This window comes from Cariama cristata, unplaced genomic scaffold (assembly GCF_000690535.1).
Source record: "Cariama cristata isolate BGI_N322 unplaced genomic scaffold, ASM69053v1 scaffold33704, whole genome shotgun sequence".
Classification (NCBI taxonomy): Eukaryota; Metazoa; Chordata; class Aves; order Cariamiformes; family Cariamidae; genus Cariama; species Cariama cristata.
In genome coordinates, this window is record NW_009611840.1 from 1 (window position 1) to 21669 (window position 21669).

Genomic DNA, 21669 nt, shown 5'->3' on the forward strand with positions numbered 1-21669 from the left:
AGCTGGAGCGCTTCCGAGAGTGCCGAGCTTTTGCCAGGAGCGCCGGGTGGGCACCGGCCGTCGCCGTGGGCAGCTCCTGTACCCCCTGGCAGGGGTTCGTGTGACCCAGAGCCTGCTGCGCTGGTACAGAGGTAGGGGACACGGTTCTGAACCCACGTAGTGCTGAAGAATACTTCAACCACCATCTTATGGTTCAGTTTGAGTCAGCTGCTGCCGCCACAGGTGCTCTGCCCTGTCCGAGCTGCTGGCAGGTTGTGGGACAGAGAGAACATGGAGCGAGTCCGGAGCAAGCCCAGCTTTCCAGCTGGGGGATGAAACCCCACCCCGCTCATCAGTACCTTGACCAATGCGATGCTCAGAGGTGAGGTCACGAGCAGCTGTAGGAGCACAGCCCCGCTGTCCCCCGCTCACGCAGCAGCTTCTGACCTGCCCGAAGCTGTGGTCCTACACATGCTGGGTTTAATTTCTTTTAAAATGTTCATTTGCCAAGCCCAGGGATCATTTAGGGGGAAGGCATGGGCTGGTGGAGCTGGTCACTTACTGTGCATCAGCTCAGCTGGGTGCTTGCCAAAATGTTACTTTCCCTAAAAGCCAGCTTTAATCCAACACCTAAATGTGTTTGTAAAAAGATTTGCCCTAAGAGCAAGGAAAACTTGACTGCTGTGAAAAGCCAGGAAATGCATTTAATTGCTGATAATTAGGCTACGCAGTCAGTCCTACAGTCCTGTTTATTCTTTCAGGAATAAAGATGTGCCTTCCTTGGAGGGACTCAAGCTTTGCTTTTTGTGCATCCATTCCTCTATTAGAAATCTCTGCCCTTTCTCGGGGTGGGGTGGGGAATTCAGTCATTGTGGGGTTTTCCTTTAAAAATTTGTCTTTCTAAACGGTACAGGATATTCCTGTAAATGTCTTCTTTTGCTACAAACATATCCAGCTGAAAAATGGAACAGCCAAATGCTTGGCAGGAGCCACGAGAGAGGAGCAGACACGCTGCAGAGCATCTGCTGCGACTCCTGCTCCCCTCGGTCGCTTGGCCGTCACTGCTATTCCTTGAAACCTCCCCGAGGGCTGGTGCTGGTCTGGCAGGAACCGATGCTTTCAGCGAGACTGGGATTGAATTCCAGGCTAATCCAGTAATCCGGACTACTGGCAAACAGGAGCAAGGTGACAGCGCCGAATGGTCCCGTACCTCTAGTCAAAATCACACCGGAGGGCTAACGAGGTGAGACAGGGGAGTAGGACTGTTTTTCTACTGGGCTGGAGATCTTGCATTGTTTTATGCCTTTTGAGGTGAAATCTGGATTCTCCAGGAATCAGTGCTGCCTCGGCACCGCACCGATGGCCTCAAGCTGTCCCTGGGTGCCCCGTAAAACCAGAAACACCCCAAAAGTGATCACAGGAGGTTGACGAGATGATGATGCTCCCAGGCCAGCAACACAAGCTGTAAAGGGCACATTACGCAGAGAGTTGGGAAGGGAAACTGGATTTCTCTTACCACCGGATTTTCCAGAGCTGCTGCTCTGCCGGCTGCTGGGCCAGCTCCTTGCCTGGCAGCGCTGCCCATCTGCCTGGCACCTGCCGCCGAGCACCCCACTGGCTGGTGACCATGGGCTGCTGTGCACTGCCACACAAGGGGCGAAGCACTCGGGGCCCACGAATGGTGCTTTTACCTGTTCAGTAAAGCGCTCAATACTGCTTTAAAGTTGTAAAAAGTGATGAGAATTAGTGGTCTCTTGTGACTCAGCCCGTGCTCCACAGCCTTGGAGCTGAAGTGGCTCCTGAAGAGGTGGTAAATACAAATGCACTGAAAAGCTTAAGTTTTGTTCCATACAAACCAAATGCCTTTAGAGGAATTTCTCTCCGCTCACTGCCAGCCAAGATTTCAGACCCCAAATCCTTGGTTGTAACTTTGTCAAGACACCAGAACCGCGATGTCTGCCCCTAGGGCAGGTAACGCTCACCCAGCTGTAGTTCAGTGCTGAGGGAAATCGTGAACAACCTTTTTGTGACCATACAGAGAATGAAAGTTCCTGTCCAAATGTGCGATGATACTTTTCTGATCTGTGTCCTACCAGATAAAAATCCGGCAGGGACAGGCGTGCACAGATGAGCAGCTACAGGGTGTTTTACTCCCTCATGCTCTGGGAAAGGGCACCTGTATCCTGCAAAACAAAACCCAAAGAGAGAGCTGTGCCTGCCCGTGCCCCGTCCTCCACAACCACATCCACTCACTTCTTACCAGAAGATGAGTAACACACCTCATCTGATGCGACAGAGCACACCGCCGCCGCCACCGACTTTACAGCGTTAAGTGCCAGCACGAATGCTTCTCCACGTACCAAGGGGCTGTCTGGTTTCTGCAAATCCTTTGAGCAAATATTCTGCATTAACGATGCCGGAGTGGAAGGCTCCAGTGTGTAGCGCCAGAATTTAAAGGGAGACTCAGGAACTGGAAGTTCTGAGTTCACACCATCGTTTTGCCTCCTCTGTCCCTGTCCAAGTGATACTGGATACCTCTTCTGCCCGGTGCTTTCCTGTTTCGCCCTCCACATAAATGCAGCAACAAAATGCCAGGACAAGGCGTTTATGCAAGGGCAGAGGGAGCAAGCAAAAACTCTTGGTTAACTCTGTGCCTTTTTTCCTGGACCTTAAAGAAATTATTTAGTTTTTCCTGTGCATCTGTTTATTCATCTGAAAAACTGGATTAATACCTACTTTTCTAAAGCGTGAGATCCTTACACTGAGATTTAGGACTGGCATTTATTTGGCACCTATTAGCATTTTACAAGACTTAGAGGGAGGTGTTCAATGTCTCAGTCAGAGGCACCGAACACCTCTTCTGCTGGGAGGTGCCGTGTAAGCAAAGGACCGTAACTGCTACGGCGGGATCTCATAAGTGGTTTCTGGGCTTCTACCCATCCTCCGGATCAAGCGGGTCGGCAGAGAGCCCCTGCGCACCATTGCGTGCTTACACTGGCTGTGGAGCTTGGGCTGCTCCGGATGCGGGACGGTAAGTTAACCTACATGGCACGGCGAGTTAACCCACATGGCACTGGGTGAAATTGCTGCTGGCGGTTTAGCCCAGTAACCTCCTTCCATGGTAGGAAAAGCTGCTGGGCCCGCTGGGAGCAGCCCTTCCCCAGAGTAATGCCCATTTCACAGTGCACGAAGAGCAACCCTAAAGAAGGGAGAAGTCCGCTGCGTTCGACAGCTTCTCAACAGATCCGTGCTGAGAAAAAGGCAAGTAACGTTTATCACTGAGTCAGGTGAATTAAACATTCACATATATTTGCTGAAAAAAGTTATATACATCTGTAGCAAGGCTCTGCCAAGTTTGAAAGATAAGCATCATCTAGTCACTAAATTAAAAAAATAAAAATCTGACTTTTAAATTTTTTTCTTTTTATCCATGTTCAAGAGCACAGACAGTTTATTTTGTTAGCACATTTGGTGAAGAATGTATGTTTGTGTGAGTAGCCACGAAAACCAGTGAAAATTTGGCATTTGTTTTGGATATGATGGAAAATAAGAAGCAGCCACTTACGCCTTACAGTCTAAATAATCCACAGAGTATATCGGGTTGCAAAAGGGTCACAAAGTAGCAGTCAAAGAGAAGCCTAAACACCCAGAGACGTAGCATACATGTCTGCTAAGGAAGAACAAGGTATAGAGCATGCTGGCTATTTAAATAAATTTCACTTTAAACCCTGTTCCTTACGTGTGTAACCCTGGAAAAACCATCCCGTAACAAGAAATGGACTCTGAAGAGATTTCTGTACCCATTCACAGTAAGGCTTTGAAGATATATGAAGTTTTATAGCATTTGTATTTTAAGGATTTAGGGCAAGTACATGTTCTTCTACTGAATAAAAAGAAAGTTAGTACTTAAAAGGTTCAAAAATATATCAATCGTGATTTTTTTTTTTTTTTTTACATAAATAAATTATATTGATTTTGGATTTAACAGCTGAAAAAACCCTTTCTGCTTCCACTGGAGGCAAAACTGAACAAAATGTTAGTTAAATAGAGATAGCAGCATTTCTAAGAAATCTGTCGATAGTGATACAGTATCTATGCTACAAGGATGTTATTAAATAGAACACATTTAATTATAGGGGAGGGGGGTTGCATTATGATTGGTTACATACTTAAAAAAAATCATCCAATCCAGTAAACTGGGAATAAATTCCGTGAAAATATAAACCAAATGCTTTTTAGACCATGGGTAACAGACTTCTTTGAGATGCTAATTTTAACATGTACATAATTTATAATCCCAAATGTATAAAAGACAATGACAAAAAGCATCATAAATAAATAATGCAAACTGAAATAGTTATGTCAAAACATTTGGACCATCTGATAAATTAGCAAAACTGTAACAGAAAATAAGTAAAAAATACAGTAAATTGTGACAACCAAATGTGAAACCGATTACTAGCACGCTCCCAACTCCCTCACCAGCCTGCCTTTTATCTCACTGCTGCACCATCATGGATTTATTTCAAGTCTCAAACCATGAGCTGCAAATACGAACAAGCCCAAGTGAAAGAAAAATTACACGAGGAGCGAGGGGAAGGAGGAATAAGAAGAGTTGCCTGTGGAGGAGTCTCAGTACCCGGAGCTGCGGGGGGCTGACAGCATTAAAACCTGTCCATTTAAAATGCAGATGTCAAAATCATTTGCCAATGGGGGTGGGACTCGGAAATACTGTTCAACAGCAAACGGAATGGAAAGAAGAAGCCAAGGTCATCTCTTCACAGTCTAACGCTAGAAAAGAAGAAACTCAAGCTCTGAAAGTCTCTTAGAGGACTCCCCAAACAGGAAAGCTGGCCTACAGCCTTTTCCTTGTTTGCTGAAAGGACGTTGCTTCTGGGGTAAGGAGTGGAAACTATGAAAACTCAAAAAGACTCAGTGTTCATATAAGAGCATTAAAATCAGTGTGGCCTGTTCACGGCTGGAAAAAAAATACCTTTACAGCACTTCTAATGCCATAGATGAGAACTAACACCATAGAGGAGAACTGAAGACTAGCAGAATGATGAAGAAACTGGTAGCTACAGGTACAGTAATCCCAAAAAAGTCATGCAAGATGTGCAAAACCTTTCCAGCTCAAGCTGAAAAGTTCTTGTAACTATTGAGGAAAAGGCAACTAAACTCCACTTAACGTAAAACCAAACTGTGGCTTTAAAAAATACAAAAGAATGTCTACATCATATTTTCACTCGCTGCGGTTTGTCCAAACCTTTGAGGTGGGGGTGATAAAAGAAATTATATCACTACCAGTTATGCTTTTTCCTTTCAAAGAAATGAATATATGCATTTTCAATCATTAGTTATATACTTCTGTCTATACTACTATTCTAGTAACCATGATAAAATAGGGAAATACTTTAAATCAAAAATACAGATTAGCACTTACTATAGCTGTGCTTTTTACCCCCAAATACAGGCTTTTTCGTTCAGTGTCGCTGTAGACAGAAATACCCTTGTCTGCGTGTAGACCAAGAGGTAAAGACTTTTCTTTTGCTCTTGTTTTTTTTTTGCCGCTTTTTCTTCTCCAAGGAGTGAGCAATTTGGGGGGGTGACCGAGTACTGGATTTGCTATCGTCGACTGGGATGAACGACTGGAAAAACAGAACAAGAATTCGGTGCCTCCCATACTAGCTAGACAACACTGTTTATCTAATAAAGTGGCAAGACCCTGCAACTATTAACATGTAGTATGTCACCAGTTTTTTTCTGACAGGGGATTAGGTAGATAATATTACTCATGGAAACACAGGTTTATGAAGGCGGAGCGGGGCGGGAGGGTAAGTAACAAAGAGTTTATGGGATAAGAAACTCACAAGCCACAATCTTTCTGTGTTTTTTTTCAATGAAACAAAAGTTCTAATTGGTATCGCGAGCCGCTTCGCGCTCCTCCTCTGCTGGTCCATCCTGCTCTTTCTCTGCCGACAAAGGCGGTGTTTGCTCTGTACAGTTTTGACTGTTCGCAGCTTCTTTTTCTGGCAGCGAGACAGTTTCTGGCTCTGGGTTTGCCAATTCCCCTTTTGCTTTCTTTCTCTTCCGCTTCTGGCTTTCCAGGTTTGCTGCCTCCGAGTGTCTGGTTTGCTGTATGCCGGGCAGCGCCATGCCAATGCCAGGGGAAAGAAACATTGAGGGATAGATCAGTCCAGGAGACATCCCTGGGATAAGAAACGGGTTAAAAGCTACAGGACTACTGGTAGTTATTGCAGATTCTGTCTGATTAGAAAACGAACTAGGACCAGGCTTATCTTCCGAGAGAGTTTCTTTTTTCACATCCTGGCTACTCTGTTTATCCTCAGTAGCTTTCTCTGCGTTGGCTGTACCACTTTTCGTTGTGCTTGTTAACGAAGTCGGGGCAGTCGCAGTACAAGTAGTTGTCATGGGGGGGTTGAGAAGTCCTCCGACGCCAAACATCTGTGGTACGGTAGCCATGCCCGGCAGCATCATGGGCAACATACTCAGGGTGCTTTTCACATCCTCGCCTGCGGGCACTGCTGCAAATCCAGCAGGAAACCCAACCAGCCCGGTCAGAGGGATCCCTTGCATGTTTCTCATGTTCTGAAGTCCCACTAGATCCATCCCAGCAATCAGTCCGTTCATGAACAATGGTCCCATTCCAGAAGAAGAATCTGCTACAACACCGGGGCCTTTAATGAGTTCGCTTCGGGGCCTTCTCCCCCTCCGGCGAGGCCCTGCATCACGGAGCACAGGCTCGGTTAGGATGCGATTGAATTTGCTTTCCGGTAAGTAGCCCTGAAAACAAAACACACACAACAGAAAACACCCAACAGTTATTACTGCATCAAAGGAAAACTGGCTTTTCTGTGCTCGCATCTGCATCCCAGATGGTGTCAGCACAGAAATATTTGCCTACATGATATGGAACTTGAGAGGTACACACAACTTTTCCCCAAGGGATGCTGCCAAATGCAAAACACCCTCACTCTGCCCTGACATGAGACTGCAGTGTCAAAGTGCACAGGGAGAAAAGGAGGAAGCACATTGTTACCCTGCATTTTCACCCGAGCCCTCAGCATCGGCTGTTCACAACATGAGAAGCACCGGGGCAGCTCTGTGTCAGACACCAACTTAGCTCCCTTCCCAGCTTTAATTGTGGCTTCAGCGACAGGTGAAAAATCATGTCTTTTAGATGCGAAGGGCCAAATTTTCAATGCTCTGTAGGACAGCAAAGCTGCACGGGATGACACACAGAGAGTGGACATGCTGTCTGAGGAGCTCCCGGTCAGAGCTTCGCTGAGACACCAGGAAGGTCCTTCTGAGCATTCAGATACGGGACCAAAACCCAGTGGCCGCAACTGGATGAGGCTGTCCAGTTACACAGAGTAGTCGGGGGGGGATCCATAGCACAGTTTAAAACTCCATTTTTCAGCATCTTCATCACAGACATTTACGTATTTCCCTTTGTGGCTCCCTTGAGTTTCAATATAGCCACCCTTTGAACCATTTCCGATAATAGATGTAGGTAGGAAAAATGTTTCCCATTGACAGCTGCAGTGTAGAAACTTGAATCAAATGACCCGGGCAGTCTGCACAGCACAGCTATTGCCCAAAGAGGGAGAATCTTCTGGTCTGCTCTCACTGGCACGTGGGAGAACCGGCATGGGGCCATGACCATGCCTGGGCTCTGCAGGGCAGCTGACCCCACCTGCCCAGGTGCCCAGAGCAGCCAGACGTACCTCTGCATGTGGTGCCAGGAAGGATGCGCACTCGCCAAAAGCAAAGTGCTGATGGGGCTCAGGGGTGCAAACGCTGACGGGCATGCAGCCACCGAACCAGGGCACGTGAGCGGGTGCCCTGGGGCGGTGGCCAGGCACACAGCTCTTCCCACCGGCAAAGAGACCCTTCCCTGCAAACGAAGGTAAGGAAGAGCTGCCAGCTCGCATGGGTGCTGGCCACCCAGACAGGGCGCTGATGCCAGCTTGGACGTAGAGCTGTTTCCCGGGGAGTGGGACAGACCATGCCAAATCTCCAGTGCTGATTAAAAGCAAATTTGAGAGCAGTACAAACCTCTAAGCCAATTGATTCCGCCCTCCAGCCCCCTGCAAGGGCATCACACAAACCACTGCAGCCACAAAAACAGGGAGCAGGTGAGAGGGACGGCAGGAAGAAGTCTGGATGAGGCCAGCCCGCAGGGTGGGGAAGGGCGATCTGGCAGTGCCCGTGTGCTGGAGGGGAGAGCGCTCCTCCTCCTCCTCCGGCTCTGCCACGCACCGGAGCAGGGACTGGTGCGACCAACAAGGTGAATGAACATCGTGAGGCTCGGCTCCATCCTGCCCCTCTCCCTGCCAGTGCCTGAGATCTTCAGGCCTGGTGACCTGCAGGGCCTTTAGCAGGCCCAGGGCTGCACAGGCAGAGTTTGCAGGAGCTGATGAAAAGCCTCAGCTGAGGGTGTTTTTTAAAATTTGACGTGCAAGAATACGTTTTGTCCACTCCCCACCATCCAGCACCTGAGATGGATTACTGCTCCTAGGAGATTTCTTTGCCCCTGCTATTTCTAAGCATCCCGAGGCTTTCTGGACAGTCACCCTCAGCTGCTGAGCCCCGTTTCCAGGGCGCTGACCCCCTTCTCTTCTTCCCCTGGCCGTGCCGCTGAGCTACGGCACATGCCCAACCTCCCTCTCTGCCATGCAAGTGCTCCCGGTGCTGCCGGCCCTGCCGCTATCCCCTCCCGTGTGTGCAGCTGAGGTCCTGCCTCGCAGCTCCCAGATCCTCACTGGAGAAAGGTTGTGGGGATGGGGAGGGGAAAGAAAAGATGACATGATACAGATTTCTCCAAAAGCTCTAACTTACTGAAAGCTTAACAATGTCAGCCCAGTCAGCTGCAACAGCATACTCCAAGTTTGCATCAAGCCACCTTGGCAATTCCTTCAATGCTGGTGCCGTGGCTCCCCCTAACTATAAAACACAGCAGAAGGATGACCTCTATTGCAGAAAGAGTTATGTAAAATAATACAAGAAATACGATTACACTTCCCCTAGCTCCTTGCTTTGGGCTGCAATTTGGCTGGGGCAGAGACTCTTCCCTTGCTCCACATCTTTGCAGGACTCGGTATGCGCCTGCTGCCTCCAAGCACACAGTTCAGGGAGAAAAGGCAAGTTCAGCCTCTGTGGCCTGTCCCATTGCCCTCCCCATGAATAAGTGATGGGGACAGGGCTTCGATAAAAGCCATGCTCAGAACCGGACAAACTGACCAATTCACCCAGGTCTCCAATGGCCACCGTGGGCGTAACAGAGGGAAACACAGAGGTGGCTGAAACAGCCTCTTTCTGCCTCACTCTTTAGTTTTGGTTTTAGATGTGATTAATGTCACATCACCTTCTGATGTAGTACAGGCATGGGTGTGTTTAAGAACTGAATTTGGGTGGAAAGTATCCCTGAACGTCCCTTCTCATTCAGAGAGGTGAACACCAGTGCACTGGAGATTAAATTGCAGACAAGTAAATCCATGCTCCTTGCTCAGTAAGCAAGAAAAAGCCCTTCAAACCCTCCACTTCGTGCCTGCCCAGCACTTGGATGGGTATTGGTGTGCTCTGCCTGCACCTCGTAAGGAGGAACAAAACAAAGGTATTTGCATGTCAATATTACAATTTGTGGTATATTGCAGTGAATTCAAGGGGAACAATCAAATCTGGAACGGGAAGCACCAGCCAGGGCTGTGGTGATGGCAACTTTAAAGCCAAAGGCTGAACCCCTTTGCCATCGTGGGGTCTGTGTACCCTGGCAAGGGAGAACACTCAGACTTTCCTTACTTCACACAGAAAGTCACTTATTTCGCAGGTCTGTGTCCCCTTGGGCACACACGTGTCATAGGATAGTGTAGATCAGTGACGTGTTCCAGACTTTTGTCCCATCCATAGGCTTCTCTGGATTAAATCTCCCCCCAGCTGAGCTCGGGGTCTGCTAAGCGTTTCAAGACAGCAAGGGCAGAGCACAGAACAGGCCTTCGCTTACCCGCCGTCCGGTACCCTTATGTACCACAGGCACCCGCTCCTCTCCCGTGAGTGAGTTAACGTCCAATTTGCTGGGGTCCTTGCAGCGTTGCCTCCTCTGCTTGGGCTTGTCTGAAAAATTCTGGAGTGCAAACAAGACAATGTTAATGAGACTAGACGGCTTAATGAGCCTGGACGGCTGCAAGCCCTGCAGGAGAGTGGCACAGATGAGCTCCCGAGGGACACAGGGTTCCTGCAGACTTGGGCAGGAGCAGCGTGAGCAGCACAAACTGGTCTCTGCCCCAGGGCCAGCTCTCAAATGAGCACAATTGATTTTTGTAGGTATAAAGGGGTTTTCAGCGTACCCCACTTAGACTGCCCAAGCCCTTTCTAATTCCCCTCTCATCCTAAAACTGTAACCTGCTGCCAATCCATATATAGGCATCTGTAAACGGGGTGCTAACTATAACTAGGAAAGAAAGAGAGAGCAGGTCTGTGCGTGCCATCTCATGTCAGTCTGATACAGCTACCCACTTCTCGTCGGCTCACCTGTGCTTTGTTTCGCTCCCATTTCAGCTGTTTCCACTGCAGAGCTGCTGCATCACGTTTCTTTGGGATCAGAGCCCTTCAGGACCACAACCTACAGAGTCACAGCTGAGTTGTTGCACACCCATGCGTGCACCAAGTCCTGGCATCAATGTGCCCACAGGGATGTAGCATTATAACGAACTACTGCAGGCTCTGACTCCTGAGAGCCAAAGAAAAGACCCTGAGCTTGGTCTGTCCTTCAACAAGCTGAGCTGCTGCAGTACCCCAAAGCAGCTTTCAATCCATCCTACCTGGAGAGAGGACACCCATCCCAACCAGGGCAATCCTGCAGGGCTGGCCCAGGGCACTGGGGGTTTGCTGGGGACAAGGGTTCACCAGCAGCATGGCCAGACTGGGTGAGCTCCAGCAAGTCCCCAGGGAAGGCAAGGGTGATGGAAAGGTGTGGGAAGGCACCTCCATGACTGCTCCACCATCTGACTGCTTCTTGCAGTGCTCATGGGAGTCTGGCCTTGGGCACAGAGCTGCATGTATCTCTGGACTTTGAAAAGCAAGGACCATCCTGCTCGAGCAAATGCTGGGCTCCTCTTCGCTCATCTCTTAATGAGCTCCAGAACACTAACGGCTTGCCTGTACTTCAAGCTCCAGGGAATCCCTGCCTCAGGCACACAATCCTCCAGGACCAAGATGCGCAGTCTTTTACGTATTACCACCACATTTCTTCCTACTCGGTTTTACAGCCTGTGCTCTGCCTACCACATGGCCTAATAGGCTAAATAAGCTGAAACCTGGAGCAAACCAACGTGTGCAACCAAGAGGTGGATGCTTATGAGACGGCAAGAAGAATGAGATGGACTTTGCACCCCACCCTCTGCCACTCTGCTTTCTGACGGCGGCCATGCAACCGCAGCCTTTGCAGCCTGCAACACAGCCTCTTCAGTCCAGATTTTAAAGCAAGGAAGTTTCCTCTTGTCTGGGGACTGCATTTAATACCACAGCACTGCCTAAAATGACACCAGGTGAAAGGGCGCAACACAGACAGATCAACCTTGAGCACCCCAAATCCCCTTTCCCATTTCTCTTCCCATCCCTGGTGCTTCTGGAAGACATTGGACTAATTGTGCATTGGGCAGACAGATGCACTGGAGCTGGAGAATGGACCTTGGGGCAGGAGGATGCAGCTCAGCAAGTGCCTTTCACTGCTGTACAGGGAACCATGCCTGCCTCCCAAACAGCCCTGATGAACACCACAAGCCACGGTACAGGGAAAAAGGCTGCATTTTGAGACACTTCGTGGAAGCCCTGAACTCAAGAGCAACCACAGAAAATCTAACACAAAGGGCAACACACAAGGCAGACACACACACGTGCCACTGAAGGCCACCCTTACTGTGCCAAAGCCGGGAACGTCGAGTGTGTAGTCGGACTGCTGACGGAGCCAGTCGAGGAGACTCTTATTTGGGACAGCTTTCTCTGCTTGGCTGCCTGCAGCTGGGACTGGCTGTGGAGTTGAGGTAGCAGCAACCGGCCCATCGGGGAGGGCACTGTTCTGGGGGGGCTGCGGCTGGTCTTCCTGAACATCCTGACATGGAGGGAGGAGCAAGGAGAGCCCATCAGCAGCACATGGTGATGCACATGCACCCAGATAAGCAGAGCTCCCAAAGCAGGTCATCTGCTCCCATCACACAGATGAATCCACATATTCCAGTGCCCGTTCCTTAAATTGCCACCCACCACCACACTACACTTCCACTCAGTCCCCAGCACTGGTGGCACAGAGGGCAGAGAGAGCATGGAGATGCTTCTGAACTCACCTGGAAACACCCTAATCACCAGGAGGACCAACGTCCCCCCAGATCACTCCTAAAAGTGGTCTAGAGGGATTGGTCTTGCTCCCAGAGCCCCATTCTTCTTTGAGTGGATCCCAGGGCAGAAGGAGAAAGGGTGCAGCAGGCTCTTGGCCACAGCTCCAGTGCAGTCAAGGACCTTTCCTCGTGTTCTCTAACCCTAGACACCCCCTGAGGTGTGAAAGCTGCTTTTGACAATGCTCAGCAGGACTCAAACATTCCAGGCAGAGTGCTGCAAGCCAGCGGGAAAACCTCCCTTCCTCCCTGCAGTAGTAACCACTCTTGCCTGCTCCAGCATAAGCCAAGCTGTCCTGGAGGTGGTCCTGCATTGTCAGCAGAGCTTGTAGGGGAGAGCTGGACCATGAGACAAATCGTGCTGACTCCACTGGGGCCATGTGAAAGGAGGGAGCATCAACCCACCTGCAGCCTTGTTGGAAGAGGCCTCTCCTTCAAGAAGATGAGATCCATCCCTTCTACATTTTTTCTCCTGCCCCGTCTCCTCCGCATGGCGGCATCGTCTCTTCGGAGGCTGCCATTTACAATTTGTCCCGTGACAGGATGGATTAACCCTGCCTGGAGGATGCCAGACAAGTCCATGCCCAGGGAGCCCTGGAGAGTGTTCACGGTTCCCAGTTTGGGTATGTTTGTGTTCAGGGCGAAAGGAGAGGAGTTCCCTGGGGACCCATCAGAGGCTCTGGACAAGTCCACTGCTGTGTCGCGCCAGCCGTTCAGCACAATGGGTGGATGAACATGGGTTGCTGCTAGCTGCTCCAGGCTCCTCTGTTTGGCATCTCTCTCCATCTCGAATTCATAGGGCCTCCTGTGCTTCCGCTCATCCTTTGCAAAGGCAGGGGTCAGGAAACCTTCCTGTGTGTATCAACGCCACGGAAAGGGTTATGGCTGCTCATGCACTGCCCAGGGACCACAGCTCTTCAAACCAACACTGAGCTAAGGGTCAGGCTCTTCTGCCTCTCCACAGGAGCCCTGAAAGATGCCCTTTCCCTGGGCACATCATAACTCGCTTTCCCTGTGTGGGGATGGTGCAGGAGCACCCACACACCCACTATGATCTCCCAAGGTGCTATAATCCTGTGTGCTCCATCAGCTGCTAGGCAGCTGGGCTGGGGTCCCAGGCCAGCAGCTTCTGTCTCTGTGCTGTGTCCAATGGTGAGAGATGAGAGCGAGCTGGTGATTGACGGGGCAGTGCCCTCCCTGCACCCTCTCCTTTGTGACACCAGGGCAGTGTCCCCTTTTCCCCCTGACCACGCCAAGTACTCCAGCGCTGACTCTGGAGGCACTTCTACAGCTGCAGGAGCTGCGGAGCTGCCGCAGAACAGCCGTCTTCCCAGGAGGGGAGCAGGGCTGGCAGGGGACTGAGAGCACAGGGTGCTCGCCAGGAGCCCCCAGTGGAGGGGACCATGTGGCTTAAGCCAAGTGTTACGTGCTGCAAGTGGCACCAAGAGGCAGTGAAAACCCAGGCCCCGCTTGTGAAGCTCCTGAGCACTTCTGGGCAATGCTTCACCCCAGAGTCCCAAGCCTGTCCCTGCCCAAGGGCCCCCCTCACCTTTTGTACCTGTGAGATTAACAACCCGTTATTGAAGCTGGGATCGGCGGCCTCTGACTCAGCAAAGCTGTTCCTGCTGCCGGCATTGCTGGCTACCGCTGGAGCCGTCAGCAGGCTTTGTGTCTCAAACTGCTGGCTGGAGGAAGGCCACTTGCCCTTCAGGATGGCATGGCAGATATTGTCAATGCGGTTGATGATCACACGGTCCTGCAAACAGAATTGGACAGTGGCCCGCTGGGACTCGAATGACTGACTCGTGTATGTCATCTCAGGATTAAAGACAAACCCAGCCCTCGTGACCTCAGCTTGGCAGGGAACTGCTTTGGGGCAGGCGTGTCCACGGCACGGATGCCTGGGTAGAGCAGCCCAGTCAAGAGCATCCATGGGGGGCTGTGTGCAGAGGACCAGGAGGCCAAGCTGGGGCTGTGTGAGCCACTACTGGTTAGGACTACGCAGTAACATTTGCAATACAAACAGTGTTAATTTTTAACTCACCTTAGGCCACTCAGAGAAGGAGTAAAGCGTCTTCTCCTGCAGCAGCTGGGCTATGGTCGGTGCCCGGGCATCCTGAAGGTCATCTATCTCCCCGGGCAGGACAGAAGCAGAACTCTTGCTCTCTTCCTCCAAGTACTTCTCCGGACCATCTGAGAAAGCGACAGAGAACAGAGCCCATCACTGCCCTGCCTCTCTTGCCCTCTTGAGGCAGGAGCAACACCTCACACCTTCCCACCCCAGCACCCAGCTGGCTCCACAAGGGTCCCATTCCCCAACCAGCCACCAAGAAATGCAGCAGCCCTGGGTCATGCTGGGCCCACGCTGCTCAGGAAGGGCAGTGGCTCCCATCCCTGACCGTCCCCATGGGTGAGGGCACATGCTTGCCAGGCAGTGCCCTGTGCCAAGAAGGGAAGGGTCTCCTGCACTCCATGGGACGCTCGTGGCAGAAGGGTGGGGGGTTCTGGCCAGTCCTGCTGGCAAATGCAGCCACCAACCCTTTGTTCCCCAATCACATCAGCTAGAAGCTCCAAGGCTTTGGCTCTGTAGGGAGGCCAGCAGGTCCCCTCCACCCCAGCCAGAGGTGACTGTCAACCAGAAGGAGCTCTCAGGACCGTACCTTGACTCTGGTTGCTGTTGGCTTTCTCCTCCTCATCTCTGTTCTCACACTGTTCTTGCTTCACTCCCTGGGGCTCCGGGTGCAGGGCCTTTCTGCAGCCTGCCTGCCCCTCCGCCGCTCGGCCCCAGGCCTCCCCTCTGGCACAGTGGGGGTCTACCCCTGGGGCCCCCAGCAGAGGTGCAGGTAGGCTGAAAGCCTGACTCTGAGCCTGGCCTGGTGAGTGCTGCAGGGTGCTTTCCTCATCCAGGCCATGGTCCTCCCTGCCCTCTGGCCTGGGTTCCCCCAGCCCTTCGGGTGTCCCCAGCTCCAGGGACTCTCTCTCGCCATTCACATCTTCTGGGCAAGTGTCCTCAGGTGTGGGGAGGCCAGAGCTCTGCTCCTCGCCCCCCAGTTCATTAGCCTCGGGGTCAAAACCAGCCCTGGTCCTGGAACCACTCAAGCCTTCCACAACATCTGCTGCTGCCTCAGAGTTATCATCATCCTCTTCTTCCTCCTCATCTTCCTCACTGTGGCTCTGACTTGGCCCTGACTTTGCCTCCATTCCTTTCTCCTGCAGCAGACTGATGAATCTCTGCTCAGGAGGAACCTTCATTTCATAGTTACGAAGACTGGGACTGTAGAGCCCCACGCCTATGACCCCTTCCATGGCACCATGCTCAGGCGGCACTGGCGCAGGGCTGGTGAGGTCTCCCTTCTGCTGCAAGGCTTCGCAGAGCTCTGCTGGGATGCTCCGTGAAGGGTCGCTTTCGGGAGTAGAAGGTAGAGGCTCAGCTTCCTCGTTCTGACTGTCCATTCGGTCACAGCCCACCTGCAAACCCTCTAGGAAGGGAGTCTCTCTCATGGCATCTGCATCACAGCTGGACGGATCCTCATCCCCCTCTAGCTTGCCCTCAGAGAATTTAGCAATGCTGCTTCCAACATCTGTGCAACTTGGGCTGTCTCGAGCAAGGGAGCTTTGCTCGCTGTTACAAGCCTTCTCATCATACATCATGCACACCAATGAGTCCGGCAGAGAGCTCTCATCATAGTTACTGGAAATGATGTCCTGGACTTTAGACATGAATGTTTCAGAGTTTGGATCCGGTGGACTGCCCCCGGCCTGGGACATAGTGTTTACAGCTTCTAGCTTGATCTGACTCTCAGCTTCATTCTCCAGGGATTCGCAAGTCCGGTCCACCTGGCTGTACAGAGGGGAACTGTAGAGTTTGGAGTTAGTCTGGTAAAGGCAGCACAGGGTTTCTGGGCCTGGGAGCCCCGTTCTTTTATGCTGGGCATAGTTCCTGTATGCATCTAAAAAAGACAGCTGGGGGTCATTCATGATGTAGTAGTCAGTGCGATTCAGGCCATGCTTGGCGGTGCCGATCAGCAGGTCCCGATCATGTTTGCCACACTCCCACCACACTGGCAGGTAGAGGCTCGGCCGACACAGCTTGAGCCGCTCGTGGAGCTGTGGACACTTGAGCACCTGCTCGCGCACCTTTCGCAGAAGCTCAATACGGTAGAGGGTTCTGGCAGCACGTTCCTCTGTGATGGGCTCCACATAGATGTCAGGGTCTGGAGGACCTACAGCAGGGACAGAAAAGCCAAGGCCCTGTTACACAGATTGATGAGAGTTACTCAGGGGCAGTGACAAGCAAGGTGAGTTTTAACTCTTGCTCAGACTGCAGGTGAGGTGGGGGGAGTGCTTGTAGCCACTGTTGAGGCTTCTTTTTCCAGTCTTGCCACCTTCCATTCATTTGTCACCAAATGGGCACATGGGAGTAAACTTCCTTGACATTAGCAGCTGGACCAAGAGTGGCACTTAGCTGCAAAGGATTTCAGAATCTTGTCAGAGCTCTGCTCCATCAATGCCAGCAGTGCTGGAGCTGCCTGGACCTGTCAGCGGAGAGGTTCCGTGGGGTCTGGGCCTCTGGTAGCCCTTCAGCAGGTTCTCAGGGGAGTCCCTCAACTCGCGCAGCTCTTTTGATGAGGAACACTTACCTAAGGCATTAATGCACATATCCAAGGAACTGTACCTGAGACCAGACCCCCTGACAGGTCTGAGATGAAATCCTTTCTGCTGCTGTTAGAAGCAAATCGCTTTGTGCTTAAATAGCCCCCAAGCAGCTTTTCATCTGCCGTGTCCTGCACAGTGCTGATGCACTGGGGCTCTGCAGAGCACTCTGAGAAAATGCATGCCCTGTGTGTTGGCCAGGCTTCCCAAGCCTCCTGTGGTGAGTTCAGACTCCCTTTACCCTGTAGCAGAGCTCTCTAGTCAGCTACGCCACAGCACAGGCATTGCGCGGACTCTGTTCAGTGCCAGCAGAGAGCTGCTCATAAAGAAAGCGGCAATGCAGTTCACCCAACCAACCCCCAGGTCCAGTGTGGAGATGTGATCTGCTGCTTCTCTACTTCTCCCTCACATCTAGAGGTTGCTGTCTTGGATAAAATTGGTTGTGATTTCATGGAAGAGCTCTCTGAGACCTGTGAGAGCAGGGGCTGGAGCCCACAGGGCTGCCTTACCTTCCCATTGCGCTGGGGAGGTGGCATATGGCGGTGACAAGGCAGCCAGAAATGCACGTGGTTTCTGCAAGCCCGTAGCCTGCCCGGTGTTTCGCTGCCTCCAACAGTCCCTGCAACTCCTCCCTTGCTCTCCTGCTGCACGAGAGCAGTGAGACTGTTTCAGATCTATGGCTACATGGAACTACCATGACCCCTCCATAGACCATGCAATTTCCACTCACCATCCTCTTTCCACAGTGGGAGACCACAGACATTCTTGCACATGGCCACGAAGCTGTAGAAGTACTTCTCCAGGCTCTCATCTGTCTTCTTCTCCAGTCGAGAGATGGCTCGGAACTGGGCCCAGTCAAAGATCTTTTTCTCCTGGTCATAGATAACCCCAAAGGAGGAGACAGTGCGGTAGAAATCTGCCTGCTCCCTCCTGGTCCACCTGTGGGGCAGGGAAGAGACACGAACACCACTGAGACGCGTTCTGGTCCCAGCATGGGCAAGGCACCAGGCAGAGAGGCTCAGAGGACTATCTAGTTACTGCCCACCAGTATTGGGGGAGCTGCCAGGAGGAGCACACCGGGGAGATCCTCTGAGATCCTGAGATCCTCTGCCTTATGGTGCATAGTGAGGAGGAGCAAAGGCCACAGGACCTCTTGCTCTCGGCTCCCTGTTGAAAAAACACTCTCGGCTGTTGGAAAAAACACTAAGCACAGCCCCTGGCTGTGCTGTGATGGGACGCAGGCTCCAGCAGCTTCTGTGGAGGCACAAACCTCTCTCACTTACTCGCTTCCTGCCACATCGAGTTGTCTCATCACCTCCATAGAAAGGCCAACTCTCTGTACCGGGAATTAGAAAGGAAGGTCCTGCAGACACAGCTCTCATCCAGCCTCTTCCAGTGGGAAACTGGGACTCAGGTTCATTGCCATAAGGGTCCCAGTACCAAACACCATCCACCCTGCTGACTCTTGTGGACTCCTGGGTGCCAGGGGTGGGTGTCACCCCCTCCCCATCAAAGGAAAGCAGCCATGGCGATGGAGGGTTTCAGTTACAACATTGTTAGAGCACAACTTTCATTCTGGCTTGGACCCTCTGAGCCTTCACTTTGTGGGGATCACTCAAAGGAACGATCCAGGACAGAGATGGTGAAGAACATCCTGAGCGAATACTGCCCCCAGCAAACAGAGCACAGAGGAACAGGCCACAGAGAACAGACTAGGGTGCAAACTGCAGGGCAGGTGCAGGAGCAGGTCACAGCAGAGAAAGGTGAGTGCTGTGGGCTGAAGGAAGCTCAAAGTCAAATCTCAGCTCCTGTGAATTGCAGCTCTGAGCCAGCACCAGCAAGCAGCTGGGACATGTCAAGGGAGAGCAGACAGGGTGACAGCATCCACAGCACTCCCCAACTGACCAAAATACACCCAGATCAGCATTTCCACCCCTGCTCCCAGGGTCTGTGAGCCCTCTGCAGTGATATTTCATTCCAAAAGGGAGAATAACAAGAAGTTAACTAAAAAAATCAATGGTCCAAATCAAGGACCCCAACGGGGAGTTTGTTGAAAGCCCTCACATTAAAGGCTGGTGCGAAACTGCCTAGGACACTCCTGTAAAGAGACACGATAAAAAAAAGCCCATAGAATTAAAGAGCAGGAAATACCAGGCTGCTGTGGTGGCCACAGCACAACCACTGATGCCCCACCTTGAGGAGGGGATGGTACAAGTGGAAGAGGTCCAGAGGAAGGGGAGAGGGAAGATCAGTGGGCTGAAGCAGCTTCCATACAAGGAGGCCCTGAACAGAGAGCACAAGGCAGCACAGATACCAAGTGGTTATGTGGGTTCCTGCAATGGGGACAGGTTCACAGGACACAAAACCATTGAGGACTGTGGACCACAGAGGGCCTCTGCAGTTCAGGAAGTCCCAGGCCTGCACACTGGGGACTGGAAGTGATGGAGGCAGCACCAACTGGCTGCACATCCTCCCCAGTTTCTGCAGAGAGCCACTCAGGGTGCCAGGATGGTCCCACCATCCTTTTACTTACTGGGATGCAAATGAAATGGGAGTACACTGCAACCAGGACATGCCACCATTGGGCTCCCGAGGCCACAAGGAGGAGGCTAACGCGGCAGTGTGAGAGCCACGAGGGTCAGAAAGGCTACGGACGTGGGCTGTGACAGCGCTCATCTGTCACCCCTCATCCATGGTGTGTCCCAAGTGCACAATACTGCTCAGCAGCGCCTGCTCTGCTGGGGCTGGGGGGTGATTCCTGGCCCAGCGGACACTGGATTTGACCCTGAAGAGCTGTTCCCTTGCTTCCTTTCACTGTGTCACCAGCTACTACCTGCAAACTACAGTGGAGGTTGCTTCCACAGCCGGGGTGGCTGCCAGAGCCACAAGGCTTCATCGCAGCTGGGAGCAGCGTTCCCTGCCCAGCAAGGACCCACGTGCCTCTGTCATGTGGGCAGCTGGCTGCATGGACAGCCGTGGTGACATTTCCCTGGGTAAATCCAGGGGCAGAAGGATTTCAACTGGCCTAAATCAGCTTTGGAAAGGATCCTCTGCTGCGTTACCTTTTCTGCATTTCTTTGTTCACCGAGTCCATCTCAGAGGCCCTCCTGAACATCTCGTCCTGCAGCCAGTATCCATGGTTACCGGGCATGAGCATCTCGGCACGGGGAGGCAGCTCCTTGCGGTTGCAGCGCTGGTAGACGGTGACAAGCCTCCGCAGTCTGGCTGTGAGGGCAGATGAGACAGGCCAGCAGGATCTGTCTGAGTCGGAGCCATCCTGGGCTTCAAACATCAGCAAGGACATTAGTATTTAACGCTCAAAGTCACAGGTTCTCACATCCCTCCAGCTGGCTCCGAGAGCTCCCTCCTGTCTTCCCCCAGGGATCACAGACATGAGGGGTATTGTGGTGACCACCCCAAAAGCTGCTGGCTCACAGCCTCACCATGTCTGAGCTTCCTTCAGAAAGAGCCCAGAGGCAGAGACTGGGGTAGGAATGACGGCTCCGGGCCAGGCCATGCGTGGGAGAGGACTGCAGCTCCCTGCTCAGCAGTGGGGCCAGCCAGCCCACGGCATCCGCCAGCACTGCCTACTGCAGAGACCCTGCACGCTCATCTCATGCAGGCAACTGCACGGACAAGGGCAGGCTAATGGCTGGAAACACACACTCTTTTTCAGGACTCTGGCTGCCCTGCTGCAGGGTCCATCCCTCGGTCACAGGAGACCCTGCGTGGGAGGGCCCCTGACAGGAGCCTGCCCAGGTTAAGCCACCTCACCCGCTAACACACAGCAGTGTGTCCCCCCCAGCCCAGCAGCCTGTCCTTCCCACCCAGCAGCGCCTGTCTCACTGTTGGCAGGCCGTGCGAGCCGTGCCAGCCCCTGGGCAGCCACACAACGCGCTGCAGGAGATATGGCCTCACCTGCCACTGGATGCTCCTCCCGGGCTTCCCCCACCCCAGCAGCCACGATGTCCTGCAGAAGGAAACCATCAGAGAGGGGTCTCCAGCCCCGCACAGAACCCCCCGTACCTGCAGGCCATCCAGCCCCAGCAGGGTATGGAGTGGCAGGATGGGCAGGGCTGCGTGTCCTCTGCCCTGACCCTGCCGTCACTGGCTGCCCTCAGCACACAGGATCAGAGCAGCAGGGACTGGGGAGGTGACAGCTCAGAGGAGTAGTGCTGTCCATTTTATGCCTGGAGTGGAGGTCCACCCTAGTGACACAGGCTGTAGTGCCACTGCCCAAGCCAGCGGCACTGCGACAGCCTCCGCTGTTCAAACGAACCCTGCACCCTCCTGTGTTGCCTCGTTCACTGCTCTTCCTCTCCCCCAGGGCCATTTCTTTTCGGATGTCCCCGACTCCTTTGCCAGGGCCCTACATGGCTCCTGAATCCGAGTGCAAGAGTCAGCACCCCTGAGCATCCCCAGCCCTCAATCCCCCTCAGCTCCCCATGAGGCAGATGCTGCCCAGGTCCGCAGGAAACACACAGAGGCAAGAGCAGAAGCTGTGCTCCAGTGAGCAGAGACCACGCAGACAGCATGGGGCAGAGCCCATGCACGGCACGGCAAAGCCGGCACAGAGCAGGGTCACCGGCAGTGCCGGCTCCCCAGTGCCCTGCCGCACAGCTGATGG

General features: G+C 52.5%; 1 protein-coding gene across 1 annotated transcript in view; it reads right to left on the reverse strand.

The window, feature by feature from the left end:
- Positions 1-5535: 5535 nt before the first annotated feature.
- LOC104160305 (chromodomain-helicase-DNA-binding protein 6-like) overlaps positions 5536-21669 on the reverse strand; it is a gene marked incomplete at its 5' end in the record, with an annotated part of 19148 nt that continues 3014 nt past the window's right edge. Inside the window, 11 exons of the mRNA XM_009698398.1 lie at positions 5536-6783; positions 8842-8946; positions 10004-10123; positions 11918-12109; positions 12795-13241; positions 13939-14145; positions 14434-14582; positions 15050-16612; positions 17773-17981; positions 20105-20324; positions 20961-21014. Of these exons, the coding sequence (XP_009696700.1) occupies positions 5893-6783; positions 8842-8946; positions 10004-10123; positions 11918-12109; positions 12795-13241; positions 13939-14145; positions 14434-14582; positions 15050-16612; positions 17773-17981; positions 20105-20324; positions 20961-21014 (4157 nt within the window). The remainder of the gene's footprint in view (positions 6784-8841; positions 8947-10003; positions 10124-11917; positions 12110-12794; positions 13242-13938; positions 14146-14433; positions 14583-15049; positions 16613-17772; positions 17982-20104; positions 20325-20960; positions 21015-21669) is intronic.